At 58.1% G+C, this 22,570-nt stretch overlaps 1 protein-coding gene and 1 long non-coding RNA gene across 3 annotated transcripts in view; one reads left to right on the forward strand and one right to left on the reverse strand.

Annotated features, from left to right (window-relative positions):
• The window catches only part of Bahcc1 (BAH domain and coiled-coil containing 1), a 58,864-nt gene extending 41,585 nt beyond the window's left edge, over positions 1 to 17,279 (forward strand). The window contains 17 exon segments of the mRNA XM_037201317.1: positions 1,676 to 1,878; positions 2,009 to 2,145; positions 2,745 to 2,873; positions 5,580 to 5,694; positions 6,644 to 6,936; positions 7,596 to 7,774; positions 7,857 to 8,158; positions 8,318 to 8,425; positions 8,505 to 8,652; positions 8,736 to 8,850; positions 8,949 to 9,024; positions 9,160 to 9,268; positions 11,412 to 11,531; positions 11,693 to 11,869; positions 12,015 to 13,186; positions 14,336 to 14,572; positions 14,734 to 17,279. Coding sequence (XP_037057212.1) covers positions 1,676 to 1,878; positions 2,009 to 2,145; positions 2,745 to 2,873; positions 5,580 to 5,694; positions 6,644 to 6,936; positions 7,596 to 7,774; positions 7,857 to 8,158; positions 8,318 to 8,425; positions 8,505 to 8,652; positions 8,736 to 8,850; positions 8,949 to 9,024; positions 9,160 to 9,268; positions 11,412 to 11,531; positions 11,693 to 11,869; positions 12,015 to 13,186; positions 14,336 to 14,572; positions 14,734 to 14,940 — 3,827 coding nt within the window. The 3' untranslated portion in view covers positions 14,941 to 17,279.
• LOC119087008 lies at positions 3,542 to 8,589 on the reverse strand. 2 transcript variants are annotated; one of them, XR_005090423.1, is made up of 3 exons: positions 8,501 to 8,589; positions 6,976 to 8,371; positions 3,542 to 6,812 (listed from the first exon to the last, which is right to left on the reverse strand). It is a non-coding gene; the product is annotated as an uncharacterized LOC119087008 (long non-coding RNA). The 2 variants fall into 2 exon arrangements; XR_005090422.1 differs by having other exon boundaries at positions 3,542 to 8,371.
• Positions 17,280 to 22,570: the final 5,291 nt, after the last annotated feature.

Consider the following 22,570-nt stretch of genomic DNA (forward strand, 5'->3'; position numbering starts at 1 on the left):
AGGGCACCCACGGCAAAGGAAGGAGTATAGGGTTCACATCTGACTTAGGTTTGCAGATGGTGAAGGAATCTGCCGCCCTCCTCTTAAAGAGAAAGCCAGGCCTGCTTCCTCTCTCGTTGCTAGGGACCTACAACCTGTGTCTAGGCTGCAAGGTATCCCACGGTAAAAAGTTATGCTGAAAGGTTTCGGTATTTGCCAGCTGCCTGTGCAGATACCTCCTGGCATCACAGAAGCAGCCCCCCCCCTTTTTTTTTCTTTTCGAGACAGGGTTTCTCTGTGTAATTTTGGTGCCTGTCCTGGAACTCGATCTGTAGACCAGGCTGGCCTTGAACTCACAGAGATCCACCTGACTCTGCCTCCCAAGTGTAGCTTAAAGGCGTGAGCCACCACTGCCCAGCCAGAAGCAGCGTTTAAGGGAGACTGTCCTTGGTCTTCCAGTCTTTCCCTGTGTTGTGAACCCTTGCCTCCTCCTGCCTCCTCCTGCCTCCTCCTGCCGCATGTACTTGACATGGGTGTTCCCCATCACCGTGGGGCAGCTCCGCTGGGCTTCCCTGATGTTCCTGCTGACTAGATTCCAGTAGCACAATTTTGGGCCTCCAGGGCAAGCTGTGTTCACCTCTCCAAGGCATCTGTCCACTGTCAAGAGGGCTGAAGTTTTGATTTGTCACTGGTGGTCTGGGCTCGCCTGGTGCAGATGATTCTCGCCTGCCCCTCAGTGGTGCGGAACCTTGGTGCAGAGGCGCCGTGGAGCTGTGGAGGCCTCTTCCTCTCTGCATTGCCATTCTGACCTCAGCGCCCTTCCTGGTGTAGAGTCTTCAGCTGCAGTGGTCCGTTGCTGTCACCCTTGGTTCTGATGACCAAACTGCCTGGGTCTGGGTGGTGGAGCCCTTGGGTGTGCTCCGCGTGCCCCCGTCGTCACGCTCGGAGCCCCTCCTTGCTTTCCAGAGTCACCCCGCAGCCCTCTAGCCTCAGCTGTCTCTGAGGAGCCTCACTTCCTTCCGGTGCAGAAGGTGGTCAGTGCGACTGACCAGAGTGATCCGGTGCCTGCTGCCCCGGGGTGGGTGGGTGGGGTGTTGCTGTTCCACTCAGACCCCACTGGGCTCCTCCTGGATTGCGTCTGTGACCCTTCTTAGATGTCCTTGTGGGATCAGCTCAGTCATCCCCAGTCCTTCACGGCATCTGTGCCCCAAGTCTCTTCCCTGAATCCATGCTACCCTCTGCCCTGTCCCAACCCAGGTTTTCCTTCTGTGGTTAGCTGCTAACTCATGCTGGTGGAAGGGTGGATGGACTGTAGGACAGGCTGGAGTGGGTAGCTGCACGTGACTCTAAGTCAGGCTCTAGGGCACAGCTCAGCTGCACCGGATTTGAGGAGAATCGGCCTGCCTGGTTTTGTGCTTGGTTTGAGGTGTAAGCCTCATCGTCCTCAGTCGGCTCGTTTCCTAGTGTCCAGAAGAGCGGTGCACACGTGCAGGCCTGTAGACATTGTCCTGGGCCTGCGTGGACCTGCTCGCCCTGCACTGTGGCCTGGCAGGCAGGCTGTTCCCTGTGGTTTGGCTCCACCCTCGGTTCTCACATCCTGAGGAACTTGGGCAGCTCCGGGCTGGGACTGCTGGGAAGGGAGCTGACACCAAAGCCTCTTGGAGGGGTAGCGTGTGACCCCTACCTCTCCCTCCAGCAGAGGATGAGGATGTGCTGGCCTTCAACCTGCAGCACCTGGCCACACTGGCCACAGCTTGGTCCCTGGTGGAGGCTGCTAGCCTGGACAACTCAGTCACTTCACCGCAGGCCCCAGCTGCCGACCCAGACAGAGGCCCCAGGCTCACCCCTAGAATGCAGATCCTGCAGCGCAAGGACACCTGGGCCCCGAAAACCAAGCCCGTAAGTGAGAACCCTGACACACACTACCCAGTGCCGTGACAGGTGGGAAGAGCTCTGCATGCCTTGGCTGCCTCCCACACCACCCTGCGGCCTGGTCACAGTGCTCAGGTTCCTGAACTCTCGCACACAGGTATGTCCCCTGAAGGCTGCCATCGACCGCCTGGACACACAGGAAGTGGAGATGCGCATGCAGCTGGCAGAGCTGCAGAGGCGCTACAAGGAGAAGCAGCGGGAGCTGGCGCGCCTGCAGCGCAGGCATGACCATGAGTATGGCACCTGGTGGGGGTGGCACCCTTGTTCCCTACTAGCCCAGTGCATGGGGAGGCTCTGCAGGGCAGCTCCTGGCCTTGTTTGCCACCTTGTGGGCAGAGGCTGAGCTGGAACGGCCTGGAGACCTGGGCTGACAAACCGAGGGGCAAAGTCTGGGTGGACGAGCCGGTCATTCAGCAGAGGCAGCGTATAGAGGCCTGTCCGCAAGACGGTGGGGCAGTGGCCATGGTGGCTAAAGCCACTGAGTGTGACTGAGGACTAGGAAGCCATCAGGGAGCTGGGACCTACTCCAGGAGAGAAGAAACGTGTTCAGCTGCATGAGGGGCAATGGGAGCCTCCTGGCCAGTGTGTGCAAGGCAGTTAGACCCCAGATGAGGCAGGAGAGTGCTGCCCACCTACACAGATTCGGGCAGCAGGAGAGTGCTGCCCTCCTACACAGATTCGGGCAGCAGGGACCTAGTTGAGCCTCTCCAACCTGCCACCCATGACGCTTGGCGAGTACTGTTGTCCCAACATGCCTCTGCGGGGCAGTGCCCTCCAGTGGGCCTCGGGATGGAGTGTTTTGAAGTCTCTAACATACCCCCTGTGACCCTCAGGAGAGAGGAGAGCTCACGGAGTCCTGCACGGCGGGGACCTGGCCGGCCAAGGAAGCGCAAACATTCAAGCTCGCTGCCCACTCTGCGTCCCGGGGGCCAGCTTGCCAGGAGTGAAGGCAGGAAAGCCAGGTGAGTCTGGAGTATGGGGACAGGAGTGTGGGACAGGCCTGGGCACCACGGAGGGTCACAGTTCCTCTATGGCGTCAGGAACTGCTGGCTCCCTGCACACAACGTCTGAAGGCCTGGTGTGTCCCCTCTCAGAACCTGAGGCCTTGACAAGTGTCCAACAGATAGATCCCTGCTGGGGACTGGCACCATCCAGTACCGACATGGTCTTCCCGGCGTGGCCGTCAGCATCAGCGCCCCCTCCTGGGAAGCCACGGCCTAGGCTTGGCTCCACCAACTTTGGGGACCTGGTTGTGGCTAAGGCGGTGGCATCACCCCACCAGAGCCGCCAGCCAGCCCTGGCCCCTTGCATACGAGGCGGCGTTGCGTAAAAGGCTCTTTATCTGCACTGTATAAAGTCGTTGGTCACGCTGCGCTGCTGCTCACGGCTGCCGCGCGATGTTATTATCCATTACCCGCCCGGCGCAGTCGTTGGCGCACTCCCGGGCCGGGTATAATTGTCCTTCTAGGCTACAAATTGCCTCTCCCGGCAGGCCCATTTGCATAAATCCTCCGAGCTCCTCCAAACACGATTGGCGCACACGCGTGTGCACTGCATCAATCCTGATGATTTGGTAATAATAGTTAAATCGGCACTAAATGGTTCCTTCAATTAAGACAGAGGCAAAAAATTAATCTCAGGGCTTTATGTCACAAAACATTAGCAAATGCAGAGAAGGTTATGGGCGGGGGAGTTTGTGTGGGCTGCAGGCAATGGAGGGGATTCACCATATGGCTGGGGGGCCTCACTGAGATGTCCCGTTGTCCTACCCAGGTGTCACCCAGCAGGGACCTCAAGGGCCTTCCTTTGAGAACAGTCTGTAGCCTGGGGACTGCTGAGCAGGATAGGCCCCTGGAGGCTGAGGTCCAGTGGAGGACATTGGGGAGCCTGCTCGAGGGCAATAATGTACCCCCAAACCTTGTCCTCTCTGTCCCTGGCCAGCTCTAGCCACATTGCCCATGCTAGACTCTAGCCTAAATTCCAGTAAGTAAGCTTAACCTGTGGCCACCTTGCAGCCAAGTTCTCCCGTGACCCAGAGAAGTCAGCAAGCAGCCTGAGGCTGGGAAGGATCCACAGCCAGGTTCCTCTCTTTCCGAAGAGTGGGTTTCCTGGCAGTCTCCCCACCTTCAGCCTCTGTCTGGGCTCTCAAGCCCTGTTCTAGAACCCATTGAGGTAGCAGGCCCTGGGCCCCAGGGCTAGGCCTCCTCCGTGCAGGAAGTGTGAGGCCAGGAAAGGCGGCAGGAAACGGGGGTCAAGGAGGCTCCCGGAGCGGCAGGGGCTTCCTGCCTAGTCGCCTCTGCCTTCACAGGTCCAGCCTCCTTGCCGGACAGGAAGTGGAGAGTGGTGTCTGGCCGTATGAGGTCAGGGCTGGGCCAGGCCCTCAGTCCCCATTTTCCTGAGCACCCAGTTTCCTTCTGCACTGTGAGGGCTAAGGGGTTGGCAGGTGGGAGGCCATAGCCCAGCCTCTGCCCAGCCACAGGCAGACAAGCAGTGTTGGTTTCCTCGTGGGAAGTGGGGTACTGGGAAGGAAACGGAATCATACACTGAGCACACTGGGATGTCTGGGAGACATAAGCCTGCCCACATGAGACTCAGGCCATATAGAGGGATCACGCAGGATCCCTCTGTTTCCTCCTAGCTGCTTGACTATCTTGACCCCTGACCTAACTATCAGCCTAGAGGAGATAGCTCACCATGGGACATGGGGAAATTAAAGCTGGAGGAGTTTCGGGGAGGGCCCCGAAGCCACCATGAGCTTCAGCAGCCAGAAAGGACCGACTAGGAAGCTCAGTACTGGCCGACACCCCCAAGAAAATTGAACCAGTTTCCTGGTCCCATCTGGAAAATGGACACTGATGTGTGAGCCTCCTTTACAGGATCCTAAACCGAGGACCGGCCCCCCAGCAAGCCTCTGAGGTCTAGGATTAGGAGTCCACTACTCCTGCCTATTGTCCTCACCCTGGCCCTGCCGGAAGTGGACCATATTTGTATCCCAATATCCTTTTCCCTCCCCGCCTTTTTTCAAAGCCAAGGTCTGACCAGGTCTTCCTGCCTGGCTCTGATAGTCTCTCTTGCTTCAGCCTCTAAGCACTGGGACTACAGGTGTGTGCCTCTACTTGGCCATATCCTGAGGGCCAAACCCAGACTTGAGTGATTCCCTACCCCAGCTCCACAGACAGGAGCCTATGTTACTCTCCCATATTCCAGGTGGAGAGTGAGGCCACAGACCCCAAACACTGAGGTTAGATAGTTACTACACAACCCTGACTCACAAGTACTGGGGTGTATCCCAGGGACCCCCAATGTCTTCACCAGCTCCCAAATCCCTCTGCCTGGGCCTTAGGTCACTGGCTCATGATTGGACACCCCAAGGGCATTCCAACCCAGCAGGGAGGAAAGATGAGTGGAGGAAGGGAAAGACGTCTTATCTCCAGCACAGCCTTGCCCCAAGGACCACCAGGAGCTGGTGGTAGTCAGTAGGCAGGAGGGACTGGCCGGGAGGCTCAGTACTGGCTGGACACCCCCAGTGCCTGCTTTTAGCAGGTGAGACGGGAGACCGTGTCCGGCACATGGGCTGCCCCTCGGGACACGCCCGGGGACTGTGTGAAGGATGCTACCCAGGCCCGGCTGCTGGGCTGGCCTTGTGCCCACCACTGCCTTCCCCCTAGGGCTGTGCGTGCTAGCCTAAGTCTGCTGTGTGCCGAGCTACGCGGTGACGAGCCCACGAGGAAGAGAAGCAAACTGGAAAAGAGTGCCTACCCAGGCCTGCAGTCGGCCTCCTCGGTGAGTCTCCAGACCTCCGCCCTCACCTCAGGTGGGCACCATACATGCGGCGTCAGGAATGAGGCATTGAGCTCGGTGAACCTGCCAGGGTTCGTGAGCCTCTGATACCTTGATTAAAGGAAGTGATGCCACAGATATGCAGATGTAGTAGCCAGGGGGGCGGTTGCTCCACCTCACTGGCAACAGCTTCCCCTGTGTGGCTTGTCACTGGTCCCCTGAGCCATCCCCTGCCACGTACACACTCCAGTAGAAGTAAAACGCATGGCAGTGTACTGAGGATAGGAACCCGCAGAGTGCCTGACTCTCGACACGTCCACGGCACCGGGCGGAATCCTGGGCCCTCCCACTTTTCTCACTCTCCAAGGTCCCGGGCCTCTGATTACCGGTCCTGTTGCCTCCAACATCAGAAGGCTGTTTTGGGGTTTTTTTGTTGTTTTTTGTTTTTTTCCCCCCCCCCCCGCGCGCTTGCTTGTTTTGGGGGTGGTTTGCTGCTGGTGGTGGTGATGGCAGTTTCTGTCTCCATACTCCTTGATTGTCTAGAACTTGCTCTGTGGATCATGCTGTTCCCACACTTGGAGCTGTCCTCCCTCTCTGCCTCCTACGGGCTGTAGGCATGGGCGGGACGCTGGCTGGTCACCCTGCCTGAGGAGCTCTTCTTTCTTTTCACAAAAGCGCACAGCATATACCCATGATATACAGGAGCTCTCCGGATCTCAGCTTCCCCTGTTCTACCAGCCGGAGTTGAATGGGGGGGAGGGGGGAGGTAGATGGGCGTGGTGTTTGCCCCGGTAGGCAGCCCCCTGTCCCAGGCCAGACGTCCTCAGGGCCCTTTTCAGGGCAGGTCCCCGGGGATGCTGTTTTCTGGGCCCCACGGTGACGGGAAACCCACACGCAGGTCGGGCTGCGGCTGGGGCCGTGCCGAGCATGCAGCTCTCACCTCCTTTCACAGGAGAAGGTCCGGTGCAAGAAGAGTGCTGGCCAGGCCGCGCTGGCGTCCTCGGTGGCCCACAAGGTGGCCCAGCTGAAGCCGAGAGTCAAGAGCAAAGGGCTGCCCGCTGGCCTCGGTGCCTTCCAGCGCAAAGAGGCTGCCCCAGGTGGGCGCATCCGGCAGAAGCTCTCTAGAGGCAAGAGTGTCACGGTGTCAGGGGCGGCACAGCGGCCACACCCCGATGGGGACAGTGGCAGGGAGATGCCCAGTTTCCCAGCCCAGCCAGCAGTGGCTGTGGCACATGAGGCAGGCAAGTTGGTGGTGTGAGTGACTGAAGCCTGAGCCGTGGTCACCTGGGGCTGAAGGAGGGGTGCACAGGGGTCATGGCTACCACAGGAACCAGGTGGAGTTTGTGAGATGGACAGGTCCAGGGACAACTTTTTGTTGAGAAAGGCTGGGGAAGAGGCCTTTGTCTCCAGGCCAGGGCTCAGTAGTTCTCCGTTCAGGGCAGCAAGAAGCTCTGGACACACCCTGGAAACACATTAAAAATAGCCTCCCCCACCTCTGCCCTCAGCATCCGGCGAGTTGGTGGGGTATCTCTTCCTTCCCCAGCAGACTAGTCCAGAAACAGCCTGGACAAATAGATGCTTCCTCCCTCTCAGCTCCTCCTCCAGAGCCGGAGGCTGAGAGAAGGCAGAGGGAAACGCTGCTTTGGGGGCAGGAAGCAAGGGGCCGGCTGGGCCAGCGGACACAGAGAGGGAGGGACTCCCCAGAGAGGAGCTCAGTTCTGCAAGGTGGGACTGCAGGAAAGAAAACCCCATTCCCTTCTCCTGCCAAATACCCCAGGTTCCTGCCCCCACCCCGGAGCAGCCCAGAGGACGATGATGTCTTCATTGGCCGTACTGCCTAGGTCCACCCCAAATAGCCAGGTTCAACATCAGTTACCAAGCTCTCTCTGCTGTCCCCCAGGCAGCGGCTATGACAGTGAGGATTGCCAGGCACTCCTGGGGACGGAGGCGGCTCCCAGGGAGCCTGGGTTGGTGCTGCACCCGGGGGCCGGTGTGGCATTGCTGGGACCCTCACCTTCCTCCGTGGTCAAGATGGAAGCTAACCAAAAGGCCAAGAAGAAAAAGGAGAGGCAGGGTTTGCTAGGTAACCAAGAAACCAGAGCAGACCGGTTTACCGTGTACCCTGTATACCAGAGTCCCAGTGACCACTTCCCTCCCTCCCACAGGGGCCTGCCGCCTATCCAGTCCTGAGGGCGAGGTTAAGATCAAAAGACGGACAGTGAAAAGCAAGGGGGGCCCCAAGCTGGAGCGGGCACCAGGGCGGAGGCCCCCAGGTGCACCGGGCAAGAAGAAAGCCAAGGGCAAGGCGAAAAGTGGCCTTTGTGCGGAGCCTGGGGCTGCCGCCAGCAGGGATGCCCTTTTCGGCCCCACGCGGACCTTTGCTTGCCGAGAGGAAGGCAGCAAACTTGCCAGTGAGCGCCTCAAGAGAGCCACACGCAAGAGCGCCATGTTGCAGCCAGTACTGAGGGTAGGCCAGGGGGTCAAGTGGGCATCAGGGTGGTCAGTGGGCATCCAAAGGGGGAGAGTCCGGCCTCCCCGCCTTCCCACTCAACCCCGAGTCACAGCCCACGCTGGCGAGAGAAGCCGTTCCGGTCCTCACTGCTGTCTTCCGTCCTCTCCTGAGCAGCGGAAGAATGGGGCCCTGTCCATCGCCCTGTCGGCCCGCAATGCCAAGGCCATCCTGGGAAAGAGCAGGAAGCTGACGAAGGTGAAGAGAGAGACTGCCAGCAAGCAGGTAGCAGCCCTCCCAGGCCCGGAGCCCAGTGGGGCCCAGCCCCTCCAGCCTCCTCCCCTGACCCCTGTGGTCCACCTAGGGCCAGGGCCGAGCCGTCAGCCGGCTGCTGAAGAGCTTCGCTGTGGAGGACGACTTCGAGTTTGACGACGACAGCAGCTTCTCGGATGAGGAAGAGGAAGAGGAGGAGGCCAGTGTCCAGCTAAGTGCAGAGCAGAGCGCCGCCCTGGGTAAGCAGGCTGAAGAGGCGCCAGCTGACGGGGGAGGGAATGGAGGGCGGGCCCAGGCCCAGCACTGATGTCCTCCCCTGCAGCACGGTCTTGCACCATCCACAAGGAGGACCTGCAGGACGGTCTGCCTGTGCTCATCCCTAAGGAGGACAGCCTGCTGTATGCCGGCAGCGTCAGGACTCTGCAGCCCCCCGACATGTGAGGCCCAGGCCTGGTGGGAGGAATGCATGCTGGGTGTGACCTGTCGGGCAGCGGGACTCCTGCAGGAGCCTCATGTGCCCCTACCACGCCCTCAGTTACAGCATCGTCATTGAGGGCGAGAGAGGGAACCGGCAGCGGATCTACTCACTGGAGCAGCTGCTGCAGGAGGCGGTAAGGTGGCTCCTGCCTAGGGAGGCAAGCCGAGTGGCTTCTCCTCACCGCTAGGAAGACCTTGGCCTGGCCCTGCAGTGAGCCCTGTGGCCCGACCCTCCTGTTCATAGGCTACTGTTCCACGGCTCCCTGCAGGTTCTTGATGTCCGGCCACAGTCCAGTAGGTACCTTCCGCCTGGTACCCGGGTCTGCGCCTACTGGAGTCAGAAGTCTCGGTGCCTGTATCCAGGCAATGTGGTTCGAGGTAAGTACACCCGAGGCCAGGACTAGGGCCAAGGCCCCTCTGTGACCTTTAGAGCTCCAGGGAAGGGCTCCTCCTACCCACACAGTCCAGCCTCTCCTGGGGGTTGGAGCAAGGCAGATTGGGTCTGCTGTAAGTGGACGGACAGTAAGATGAATTCACCAGTAGCCATGAGAAAGTGAGAGGTGAGGAGGGAAGACTCCCATGTCCAGCTAATCAGCAGGCCCAGAATCCCAGTACCTGGGTCACCAAATCCATCAAGTGTGCATCCCAGCCCATTTGCCCTGGGCAAAACAGGACATGGAAGGCCCTGAGGGCAGGAAGACTCATGGTCTAAAGATGATTGGGCAGATGGACAAGAGTCCACTGGGTACTCCTAGGGGGACTTGCAGAGAGAGGTCTTCGCTCCAGTGTGTGTGTGTATGTGTGTGTCCGGAAGCTGTGTGTGCCTATGTGTGGGCCTGTGTGTATGTGTGCCTGTGTGTACGTGTGCCTGTGTGTGGGCCTGTGTGTGCGTGTGCCTGTGTGTGGGCCTGTGTGGGCCTGTGTGTGGGCCTGTGTGTGGGCCTGTGTGAGCCTGTGTGTGTGGGCCTGTGTGTGGGCCTGTGTGTGAGCCTGTGTGTGTGGGCCTGTGTGTGGGCCTGTGTGGACTGTGTGTGGGCCTGTGTGTGAGCCTGTGTGTGTGGGCCTGTGTGTGGGCCTGTGTGGACCTGTGTGTGGGCCTGTGTGGGCCTGTGTGTGGGCCTGTGTGGACCTGTGTGTGGGCCTGTGTGTGGCCTGTGTGTGAGCCTGTGTGTGTGGGCCTGTGTGTGGGCCTGTGTGTGAGCCTGTGTGTGTAGGCCTGTGTGTGGGCCTGTGTGTGAGCCTGTGTGTGTGGGCCTGTGTGTGAGCCTGTGTGTGTGGGCCTGTGTGTGAGCCTGTGTGTGTGGGCCTGTGTGTGGGCCTGTGTGGGACCTGTGTGTGGGCCTGTGTGGACCTGTGTGTGGGCCTGTGTGGACCTGTGTGTGGGCCTGTGTGTGGGCCTGTGTGTGAGCCTGTGTGTGTGGGCCTGTGTGTATGTGTGCCTGTGTGTACGTGTGCCTGTGTGTGGGCCTGTGTGTGGGCCTGTGTGTGCGTGTGCCTGTGTGGGCTGTGTGTGCGTGTGCTGTGTGTGGCCTGTGGGGCTGTGTGGGCCTGTGTGTGCCTGTGTGTGGGCCTGTGTGTGCTGTGTGAGCCTGTGTGTGGGCCTGTGTGGGCCGTGTGTACGTGTGCTGTGTGTGGGCCTGTGTGTGGGCCTGTGTGCGCTGCTGTGTGGGCCTGTGTGTGGGCCTGTGTGTGTGGCCTGTGTGTGTGCGCCTGTGTGGGCCTGTGTGTGGCCTGTGGGGGGGGTCTGTGTGTGGGCCTGTGTGTGGCCTGTGGGGGCCTGTGGGGGCCTGTGGGGGGGTCTGTGTGTGTGAGCTGTGTGTGGGCCTGTGTGTGGGCCTGTGTGAGCCTGTGGTGTGTGGGCCTGTGTGTGGGCCTGTGTGTGGGCCTGTGTGAGCCTGTGTGTGTGGGCCTGTGTGTGGGCCTGTGTGGTGGGCCTGTGTGTGTGGCCTGTGTGTGTGGGCCTGTGTGTGGGCCTGTGTGGACCTGTGTGTGGGCCTGTGTGTGTGGACCTGTGTGTGTGGGCGTGTGGGCCTGTGTGTGGGCCTGTGTGGACCTGTGTGTGGGCCTGTGTGTGGGCCTGTGTGTGAGCCTGTGTGGCCTGTGTGTGGGCCTGTGTGTGGGCCTGTGTGTGAGCCTGTGTGTGTGGGCCTGTGTGTGGGCCTGTGTGTGAGCCTGTGTGTGTGGGCCTGTGTGTGGGCCTGTGTGTGAGCCTGTGTGTGTGGCCTGTGTGTGAGCCTGTGTGTGTGGGCCTGTGTGTGTGAGCCTGTGTGTGTGGGCCTGTGTGTGGGCCTGTGTGGGCCTGTGTGTGAGCCTGTGTGTGTGGGCCTGTGTGTGTGGGCCTGTGTGTGGGTCTGTGTGTGGCTATAGTACCAGGTGGCCAACAGAAGTAGTACTGGTTTATCAGAGTGCCAATGTAGTCGGGCTGCAGTGGCATCCTGGCTCAGCATCCCTTGTCCTCCTGCCCTCTCCTGCCTTCTGGCCAGCCGGGCTGGCCACGTGCTTAGGGCATGCCCCATTGCAGGTGCTTCTAGTGATGAAGAAGAGGACCTGGACTCTGTCGTGGTCGAGTTTGACGACGGAGACACAGGCCACATAGCTGTCTCTAACATCAGGTTGCTGCCTCCAGACTTCAAGATCCAGTGTGAGCATCTACCTAAGGGTGGGGCTCTCGCTCCTTCCTCTACAGCTCCCCGAGGCCCTTTCTACCTGGGCCTCACTAACACGGGAAATGTTCCCAATGTTCAGAAAGGGTGGCAGTCACCCACCAGCAGGCCTGTGATGAGACCCTCATCCACTCCACAGGTACAGAGCCCTCTCCAGCCCTGCTGGTGTCCAGCAGCTGCCGGAGAACCAAAAAGGCACCCAATGAGGCCCCCCAGCCTGGCGAAGCTCCTTCTCCCAGCCTGTCCCCTAAAGTGCAGGATGGCCCTGAAGCTTCCAAGACCCTGGGGAAGAAATCCATCAGCAAAGACAAAGCTGGTACTTGCAGAACTGTTGAGAACTGGGAAGGGAGGGCTCCTGGGAGTGTGGTCACTGGGAGGCACATGGGACCTGGTGGGTAAGTGGAGACAGCTGGGCGGGCCCAGCAGGTACAGCTGACTCTTCTGGTTTTTCCCACCCCCAGGTAAAGTCGACCTCCTAACCTCAGGTGCCAAGTCCCCCACGGGGTCCTCAGACCACTTCTTTGGCCGCAGGGGCAGTCCCCTGCTGAGCTGGTCTGCAGTGGCTCAGACCAAGCGGAAAGCAGTGGCTGCAGCCGCAGCAGCGGGTGGCAAAGGGCCCGGGGTGCTGCAGAACCTCTTCCAGCTCAATGGAAGCACCAAGAAACTGCGGGCCCGGGAGACCCTGTTTCCCATGCACAGCATGGCTGCTCCTGTGTTTGGTAACGGCTTCTGTGCCGACTCCTTCAGCAGCCTGGCCAGTTCCTACACACCCTTTGTTGGAGGGGCCGGGGCAGGTCTGCCAGGGGGAGCCCACAAGTTGCTTCGGGCCAAGAAGGCTGAGCGGGCTGAAGCGGAAAAGGCCGGCAGGCGGCGGGCAGGCGGCGAGTTCCTGGTTAAGCTGGACCATGAGGGTGTGACCTCTCCCAAGAACAAAAACTGCAAGGCTCTGCTCATGGGCGACAAAGACTTTGGACCTAAGCTGGGGAGGCCTCTGGCCAGCCCCAGTTATGCACACCCAGCCCTCATGGGCAAGGACAAGAAGGGACGGGCACCCGTGCATCCACTACCCATGGGGCTGGCTCTGCGCAAGTACCCACTGCCCTGTGATAGTGACTGCCCCAGCTCCTACTCAGATGAGGATGAGGACGGGCCGGGGCTGGCCGCCGGTGTGCCCTCCCGCTTCCTCACCCGCCTCTCCATGTCCTCCTCCTCCTCTGGCTCTTCCACATCCTCTTCCTCAGGCTCCATGTCCACCTCCAGCCTCTGCTCCTCAGATAACGAGGACTCCTCTTACAGCTCCGATGATGAGGACCCTGCCCTGCTGCTGCGGACCTGTCTCACCCGCCCTGTACCCGCCCTCCTGGCCCCCCCAGAAGCCCTGCGCTCCAAGGGTAGCAGCCCCCACGCCCACGCCCAGCGCTGCTTCCTGTCCAGGGCCGGAGTGGCTGGTGCAGGTGCTGGTGCTGGCCCCAGTGGTGGCAAACCCAAGTTCAAGCGCAAGGAGGCCCTGAGCTTCTCCAAAGCCAAAGAGCTTTCTCGGAGGCAGCGGCTGCCCTCCGTGGAAAACCGGCCAAAGATCTCAGCCTTCCTGCCTGCCCGGCAGCTCTGGAAGTGGTCCGGGAACCCCACACAGGTAGGGGGCCTGTCTCCTTGATGCACAGAGCATAGTGTCAACAGAGAAATGGGCTCGCTTCCACCCTCAGACCCCAAACATTTCTTCTGTCGTTCTTCTCCTCCTCCTCCTCCTCCTCCTCCTCCTCCTCCTCCTCCTCCTCCTCTTCCTCCTCCTCCTCCTCCTTCTTCTTCTCCACTTGCACATAAAGCATTCAGGGGCCAGAGATGGCTCAGTGGTAAAGAGCAAATTCTGCTCTTGCAAAGGACCTGCGTTCAGTTCCCAGCACTCACACAGGGCAGCTCACAACTGCCTGTAACTCCAGTTTCAGGGGTATCCACACATAGACATAATTTTTTTTAATCTCAAAGCATTTGGAAACCCCAAGGCAACAACAACAACAAAACACCACCAGTACTCTAATACGACCGATAACCAGCACTGATTTGCGCATTAGAGCCGTGGCCTCCCTGTGTGATCACACAAACGACCCACACGTGGGAGCGCGCTGTGCTTGCTCTGCATGCGCTGTGCTGCGGTGCTGAGAAGCCTTTCCTGCTGCTTAGCCAGCTTTGGGAGGCTACAAGTCACCACTGCATGGATGGACGGACGGACGCACAGCTTTCTTTGCCGGTGTCTGTCTGTAGTGGACCTGTGCTTATTTGTAGCCTTTCTGTTTGTGTTGTGTTATTTTTGTTTGTTTGCGGCAGAGTCTCACTGTGGACCCCTGGCTGGCTTGGAACTTAATATGTAGACCAGGCTGGCCTGGAACTCACAGAGATCTGCCTGCTTCCACCTCCTGAGTGCGGGAATCAAAGACACAGCGTACCACTTTGCTCAGCTGCCTGTGGGTTGTTTTTTTTTTTCACCCTTGTAAACCAAGCTGCAGTGAACATTTCATACATGCTTCTGCCCTCAGATCCTGTGTGCCTTTGGACTCTGTTACAGTCTTTCTGTCATGACCAATATGCAGAGAGAATCCAAGTGTAGCCCACCTCATAAGGACTATATGGCAGGGCCCTTCTCTATCCATTGTGTGGCCGTTTTCTGCCCTCGCAAACAGAGACACGCCATCTATGCCTCCTGCATGCTCTGTCTCCTTGGCTACCACCTCTCCTTAAGGTCCGTGGGTCCCTCCTCACCACTGTGTGTCTGTCTGCTGGTCTGCAGAGGAGAGGCATGAAGGGGAAGGCCAGGAAACTGTTCTACAAGGCCATCGTCAGAGGCAAGGAGACGCTGCGCATCGGAGACTGTGCGGTCTTCCTGTCGGCCGGACGGCCCAACCTGCCCTATATCGGCCGCATCGAGAGCTTGTGGGAGTCGTGGGGCGGCAACATGGTGGTGAAGGTCAAGTGGTTCTACCACCCCGAGGAGACCAAGCTGGGGAAGCGCCAGAGTGATGGGAAGGTGAGGGGGGGGAGCTGAGGTGCCTTTGGGAGAATGGGAGACCAGTAATGAGACCACAGCCAACATCCCCTTGTCCTGGTGACCCTTCCCAAGCCCCAGACCGTCCCCAGGTGTGGGGGTGTCGGCTGAGACCGTCGCCGACACTGCCCCCTTCCCCGCAGAATGCGCTGTACCAGTCCTGCCACGAGGATGAGAACGACGTGCAGACCATCTCCCACAAGTGCCAGGTGGTAGGACGGGAGCAGTACGAGCAGATGATGCGGGGCCGCAAGTACCAGGACCAGCAGGACCTCTATTACTTGGCGGGCACCTACGACCCCACCACTGGACGCCTGGTGACAGCTGACGGCGTGCCCATCCTGTGCTGAGCTGCCTCGGCTGCAGCCAAGAGGTCAGCTAGCCAGGAGCTGGTCTGAGCAAATATGCAACCCCCTCAGGCGGGGTCAGGCTTCTCCTTGAAGTTCTCTGGAGAGAGCTCCTAGGCTGGACCCCAGTCCCATCCTAGCCTGCTCCAGAGGGAGGGAGGGCCGGCTGGTCCCACAGACCGGCTGCTCTGCCACTGCACCGCAGTTCTCGAGAGATTAGAATCCAAGCCATATTTCCCTAGTACCTCCGACTGTCTCCCACCAGGGAAAGCAGAAATCAGGTGTGTTGTCTATTTATTTCTCTATGTAAATATTGTATTTCTGTGGGGAAGTTTTATGGGGAAAAAATGGAAAAGGATTTTTCCCCACCTTCGTGACAAGGGTGGGTGTGCGCCCATGCACACGTGCGTGCAGGGCGGTGTGTGTGTGTGTGTGTGTGTGTGTGTGTGTGTGTGTGTGTGTATGTATGTATGTGTGTAGGGTTTTGTCCTGGGGTTTTCTTTGGAAATGCACTGTTCTCAGCCTAGTTGAATTCCAACAGGGGCATCTGTGACTTCAGAGGCTGCTGGAATGGGGGCCAAAGGCCATGGGATGGTCACATGAGACCCAATCATACCCTCCAGTCTCTTGGGGGCCAACTATGTGAAGGAAACTACACTCCAGTTTATTTCCTTTCAGTACATCCCATACATAAAAGTATTGGGGGTGGGGGCAGTGATGAAGGCCCCCGGAAGGAGAGGGGTTCCGGCCACAAGATAAGAACAGCCAGGACCGGCCTGCCCCGCTCTGCAGCCCAGGAGTACGGCGGCACCATATAGATCTTACCTCTGTTTGGAACAAAACAAACGAACAAATACTTTGAAGTATCAATAAGAAAAATGGATGTTTAGACTTCCTTTCCTGGATATTCCAAGTTATTTCTGGTTTCCGTTTCCACAGCCAGTTTGTTGCAGGGAGAGAAGCCTGGCCTCACTCAAGCAGGGTGTAGTTGGCCCCCACCCCCTCCACCCTGCCACTTCATCCCCTTCCTTGTGCTCCAGGGCACCAGTTGCCTCCTCCCAAGAGCAGTAGGGCTTCCACAATGGTGCAGCTGGTCCAGGTCCCTTCTGGGCCAGAATTTGGGGCCCACCTAGGGCTGGTCCACAGTTCTGCATAAGTACCTCCTCACCAGTAAGACTCGCTTCCCCCACTCGACACTTTCCCCGGGGCACCGTCACTTCTGACTAACCTCAAGTGTGGATGGTGATGAGGCTGGGCCGGAGGTACTGGAGTCAAAGAGAACAGTAGAAAGTCAGGTGCTGCTCACCCAAGGGGACAAGGCCCATCTGGTTCCCTTTGTCATACCCCAGCCCCTGGTCCTGGGGCCCCCCTGTCCACCCCACCCCATGACAGCTTCTGGCCCTATTTTAGGGCAGATGACGTGGCAGGCTCATGCATGGAGTGTATAACAAGAGTCCCTGCTGGCCTCTTGTACCCGCACCCTGGCCCCAAGTACCAGAAAGCTCAGCAGCCCTTCTTCTCCCTTGATGGAAAGAACAGGCTGGACCCATGGACCGAAGGCCTTTGTCCTCAAAAATGCCTTGTGGCGCAGCACTGTGCTCCCCAATGTCCCACCAGGCCAACGCTTCCCAGGAAGCAAGGAGCATTGATGGGCACCCAGCCCAACCCAACTGGGACCCTTCAGCCTCTCTTCCTTTGCTCAGGCCCACCAGGAGTCTATCTCAATTCCAGGGACTTCATTTATCTCACTAATTGCCCAAACGGTCACTCTTGGTGACCCACAGCATAACCAAGGGTACCCCATTCCTGGCTGTCCCCCTACCCTGAGGCTTTCTGTTCTCCACACGAGTGCAATATTTCATTCCTGGTGGTCATCGGAAGCGATGACCACCAAGGTCCTGCTCACAGCTAGGGAATCAGAAAGACGGTGAGCGAAGGAACGCGCGCCAGGCTGGAGCTAGGAAGACACTGCTCGGAACCCCAGTACCCAGGGCGCAGGAGCAAGTGGAAAGGCCGCTCTGTGGGCCACCTTCTGGATGTTTCTTTCTCCCTGTGCTCCGCTCTCCTCTCTATCTGTCTTTATCCCCCCCTTCCTTTCTGTGTGTCACGTGAATGGCGTGACCCCTTCTCCCCAACCGTGGCTAACCGTGGCGAAAGCACGATCCTTGTAAATGTGTAAACTAAGAGGCTGGTCGGATTTTTGTTTTCAATGTAAACACTAAATACAAAACAAAAAACACAAAAGGTTTTATGAACAGCAAACTCTATGTAAAGGCATTTTAGTATTAAATTTTTTATTGATAACTTGCTTAAGAATAAATATATGAACTATTGTACAGGTGCTCGGTAGTCCAGGTTGTGACTCTGCCTGCCTCCTGTCTGTGTGTCACGTGGTCATTCCTGTCTGGGCTGGGAGGAGACTGAGTGACTAGATGAGTTTAGAGTCACCACCCTACCCCCACCCAAGTCACGAGTCCTTCTTGACCCTAGGGCTGGACTTGTTAGTCGGGTATGAATGAATAATGGGTTGGTCACCTGTCCAGCTTGAACTGGTTCAGATAGGCACGTGGAGCCCACAGAACACAGGACGATGGGGAAGGGCGGCCCCAAACACTCCTCCATACTGTGAACGCTGCCTTGGTGAGGGTCTGAAAGGATTTGTTCAACAAAAATATCTCTACCAGACAGCCATGCAGAGAATAGCTCATAACGCCTGATGGGCGTGAGGGTGCACACCTTTAGTCGGGAGGCAGAGGTGGATGGGCCTCTGAGTTTGAAGCTGGCCTGGTCCTTGTAGCAAGTTCCAAGCCTGCCAGGATTACATAGTAAGAGCCTGTCTCTTGATGGGGAGGGGGTAAAAAGTTCTAAGTCAGGCAATGGGTGTAAAGTGGGAGTGGGAGGACCGTGTGTCCCCTAATCAGGAGGCTGCAGACCCTAAGAAAGCTCAACACTGGCCAGGCGAGACAGCCCTGATTGGTAATTCACTGCAGATACCTTGAGATGGGACCCAGGGCAGATGGGATTCTGGGAGCGGGGCTGGGCCCTTCGCCTCCCGCCTCCGTATGTGAGGGCTTGGTTATGCGTCTACACAGCCCTGCCTGACGGTTAGGTCTCTCTCTCCACTGTCGCCTGCCTGCCTGCCACTGAACTGCTTTGGTCAGAGATGCTCCTTGTGGAAGCAGGATATGGTCTAATGCCTGTGTGGTCCAGCAGGTACCTGCTACAAAGATTGCCACCAAATCCTCCCTTCAACCGATTCCAAGTCCCACCAAGAGCTGGTAGGTAAGGGCCACAAAGCCAGGTGCTTGGGGTAGTGGAATAATAGCTTTGTGTGGGGCTGTGGACTCTGAGATGATCAGAGGTCACGACCTTTGGGGCAGGTGTCCTGTCCTTCCTAGCTGCGCAGTGGACACTGCGACAAGGTGCAGGTTGAGTCTGGGATGCAGCTGCACTGCGCTGGGCCCCTGGCTCAGGGACCCTCTGTGGACGAGACGTCCAACTGCGGGAGCTTGGGTTCTTGATGGGCAGAGTGGGGCTGACCCTCGGCACGGCTCCTCGAGCCCCGAGACAGAACGTTTAACCATGGCATCCTTTGCCCATTTGAGCCTGTTTTTGCTGGGATGTAGCTCAGTGGCAGAACGTTTACCTAGTCTATGCAAGGCCTTGAGTTTACTCCCAGTAACATTACACACACACATACACACACACACACACACACACACACACACACACACACAGAGAGAGAGAGAGAGAGAGAGAGAGAGAGAGAGAGAGAGAGAGAGAGAGAGAGAGAGAACACATAAAAAGTTTGCTTTGCTCAGGAGGTCATACAAGGAGGCTCTGATACAAGAAAGTGGGTGGACCAGAGCCTGGAGGGTGTCGGTGACATCTGCCGTGAAGCCTGGCATGAAGAACCCCCAGCAGGCCTTGGGCTTCTCTCCTGTATCCAACCAATTCCACTGCAGCCAGCAGTGCTGAGCAATAGCATGGCAAGGAGCAACTGAACAGCCAGCCACCAAGACCCCAGACAGGCAGACGGGAGAGACTGGGGACAGCTGGCCAGCAGCTGCACTGGGGCCAGGTGGCCAAGCAAACTCCCTCACAGCACCACAAGGTGGGTCCTGCCATTTCCGGCCCACAACAGGACTGTGTCTTGCACAGGGCTCCAGAACTAATGGGGATAATCGTGGTGGGTGGAGCAAGCGGCTCTGCTTGTCCCTCGGTTGATCTAGGCAGCTTCCTGGAGGAGGGAGTCCCAGGGAGGGCAGAGCAGGTAGTGGGAAGACAGTGGCCGGGAGGGGGTGGAGCCAGAGGGTGGCAGAGACTAAAGGCCCTTAGCAGGATGGGGCTTTCTTGGTGGCCCTGGGTCAGGGTTAAAGGGGCCAGGCTGGCCCAGAATCCAGGAGGGATTCTGCACCAAGACAAAGGCCCTGGTATGGGGGAGCTCAAGGCAGGACTAAGGTGTGCTGCTCACAGAACCCAAGTGGGACAAGCCCCAGGCAGGCGACTACTGACCCCAGCATAGTTGAGTCAGTGCCTGATTTCAGGACCTCTCCATAGGAGCTCCAGGAGACACGGTGGGACATAGTCAGCCGGAGCAGGCTTCACTGGCTGCACATCTCCAGGCTCCCTCTGCTCCTCCCTCCTCCAACCTTGCCTCAGACATTGTGGTCCTGGCCTTCCAGAACCTGCTACCCTCAGAACAGGGCCTGGTCCAAGGGCAGGATGCACGTGGAGAGGACACAGGCTGCGGCGCCCCGAGGGTTAAACATGCAAGACTACACTTTGAGCAAGACAAACGAGCCATTATGTGAAATGCTGAAGCAAGATAAATGATGGCCCTGGGTGAGTGAGATCAATAAAAGTGATGTTTTATCAGGTAGAAATGACAACCTGGCCGATCGCAATTCGTTTTTAATACTACAAACCAATTGGAGACGAGGGGCTTTAATTGCCGGGCCCCAGCCCTGGCAAGGTTGCTGGGGGCTGGGTGGGGCATTGAAACTACTTAGGCCAGACAGGGGGGCCCTCACCGGCGCTCAACTTCAAGAGGTGCTCGGAGTCCCTGGGGTCACAACCCTGCCTGAGCACCCTGTGCATCGAGGGGCAAGAGACGGGTAAGGAGGGGCTGCCTTGACGCATGTGTGGCCAGAAGAATGACTGTAGTTCCCTGCACTTACCACTCCTGCGGCCAAGCCTGTACCGGGACTCCAGAGGTGACCTCACTCTCCCTCCGGACTGTCCCCTCACCTCCCAGAGGTCCTCGGGAGCCACAGCTTTTCTCCTCTGACAACCAGAGACCCAGCCTTACTCTTTCTGGGCCACACCTGGACACCACACACCCCTTGGGTCTCCACAGGCCACCTGCTCAAAACTGCACAAGCAGTGATGAACCTCCCTCCAGGTAGACACATCAGTCCTCACTCTGTCCCCTGAGCAGCAGTGACTCAGCCCTCCAGCCTACTCTGGGGAGAGGCAGGCGAGGCAAAAGACCAGGACCTGCTGTGTTTGCTATCTGATTTCACAGGCCTTGTCCCCAACCTGCTCTGAGACTAGGGTGAGGGTTCCAGGAGACAGGCAAAAGAGTTTGGAACCAGCATGTGGGCATGGCTATCCCAGTCCCTACCAGGGGTGTCCATGAACTCAGCTCCCATGTAGGAAAAACACCTTTATACTCCCAGGTTCACTGTTTGAACATCTCCTGGTGGGACTCAGACATGGAGACATAATGAGGCCTCAGTTGGACAACTGGACATAGGGAAAATAGGTTTCCACCTCCTGTCAAGAGATGTGGTCCCAGCTTCTCTCCTAAGCAGGAAGGACTAGGTGACAGTGGTTATCTTGGGGTGTAGGACAGACACATGAGGGCCCTGCATTTACTCATCTGCTCAGAGAGCTGCACTAAATGTAAAGGTATCATCTGCCTGCCGTGCCCACCTGATAGGTCTGAGATGGACCTCTCTCTCCACACTTGTGTGGGAGGCGGGGGTGGGGAGGAGAGCAACGACAGGAGCATGGAAGGTCCCGGGTCCCCCAACTGGGCAGGCTGAGGCAGAGACATGCAGAGCAGGAGGGCTGTTGACAGAGTAGGGAGAGGTGTCCAGAAGTGAGGAGGGTCCCAACTGGGTCATTCAGCCTGCACATCTCCTTTTCCCCACAAGCCAATCTCAGGAAAATATTCATCAGATTTACTTGAGGACCACACCCCCGAAGGGATGGAGGGATGCTGTGAGCCCATGCACAGCTCTGGAGAAGCCACACCCTCTTCACCAGGAGCGTGGACCAAAAAGCCAGATTGGTGACTCAGGGCTTGGGATTCAGATAGAGCTGGCCCTAGGAGAGAAGTGGATCCAGGGGCTGGAAACCATCCTGCCTTAGACAGGGCAGTGGGGGAGGGGCTGTGCCCTGGGAGCAAACAGTACTTTCTGCAGTCCCCACCCCCTCTGCAGGGGCTTGGCCCCCATTCCCACCCACAGGAACCCTGGAGAGCACCCAGGCTGTGTAGACAGGAATGGGCCTTGCCTTCATCCCATCACTGTATGTCTGGGGCAGTAGGAAAGGAGAGTTCTCTGGGCACTTACGGCATTTCTGCATTCTAGACACGTCTGACCTCCATACAGCCCACTGGAGTCCTGAGAGCTTGGGGGAGGGCCTTCCTGAAGCCAGAGGAGCTGCAGACCCCGGCGGAACATAAAGCAGCTGCTGAGGCCAAGGGGGGTTTGCAGGGTGCAGAACGTGGAAAGCAGCCCTGTGGGCTCAGTACCCCCACTGCATCTCTGGCCTCCAGTGAGTGTCCAGGGATACTCCACGAGTGCCATTCCAGTTGTGGAGTCCACAGGCTCCTCTCAGTATGGTTCTTATCTGTTTGTGGGGCACCCCAAGACAGGCGGCACACATCTGCAGAATGTGAGTGTGAGAAATTAACAAGAATAGACTAGGCCTTCCAGGCCACCGCATTCTACTCAGTCCCTTAGCAGCAGATTCACAGCCCCTGCACCTCCAGCCTGCTCCGTATTTCAGGACTAGCCATACTACCAAGAGTCCTGTGGTGGTATCTTGGCCATCAGAGAGGAGCTCTAAGGACAAGGCTGTGATCCAGACCTGCATAACACAGCCTGTTTCCTTCTGAGCTGTCTGTCTTTCCATCCTCCTTAGGCTGATGTGGAGCCCACCTGAGGCCTCACCTTGCCCAAGTTTCCACGCAGCCCCCCGCCCAGCCGTGGGAGGGCCTAGAGGCCCTCCTTGCAATTGGTTTGCTGAGGAGGGAAAGTTAAAACAGCCATTTTTATTTGGGAGCCTCCAAAGAAGTTTATGATCTTGCCCCTTGTTGGGAAATCTGTTTCTACTTAGGAGAAACAGTCTCGGGCTGTGGTGAGCAGGCAAGTGAGGAGACGCCACACTGCTCGGTAATTACATTTCCCCCTCCAGGTCCTCAGCTGCCCTCTCTGACCCTAAGTGAAGCTCTTAGGCCTAGGGCACCTCGAAGCCCTGAATGCCTCGCATTTGGGGGCGCCTGCCAGACTAGAGCTGGACAACCCAAGCAAGAGGGCCAATGCAGAGGCTGGAGGTGGGTGTGGAAGAGCCTGACAGGAAGAGGCCCAGGGCACCAGGCAGCCTGAGGTTAGCCTTTGAG

The sequence above is a fragment of the Peromyscus leucopus genome, chromosome 8b (assembly GCF_004664715.2).
Source record: "Peromyscus leucopus breed LL Stock chromosome 8b, UCI_PerLeu_2.1, whole genome shotgun sequence".
In the NCBI taxonomy this organism is placed as follows: Eukaryota; Metazoa; Chordata; class Mammalia; order Rodentia; family Cricetidae; genus Peromyscus; species Peromyscus leucopus.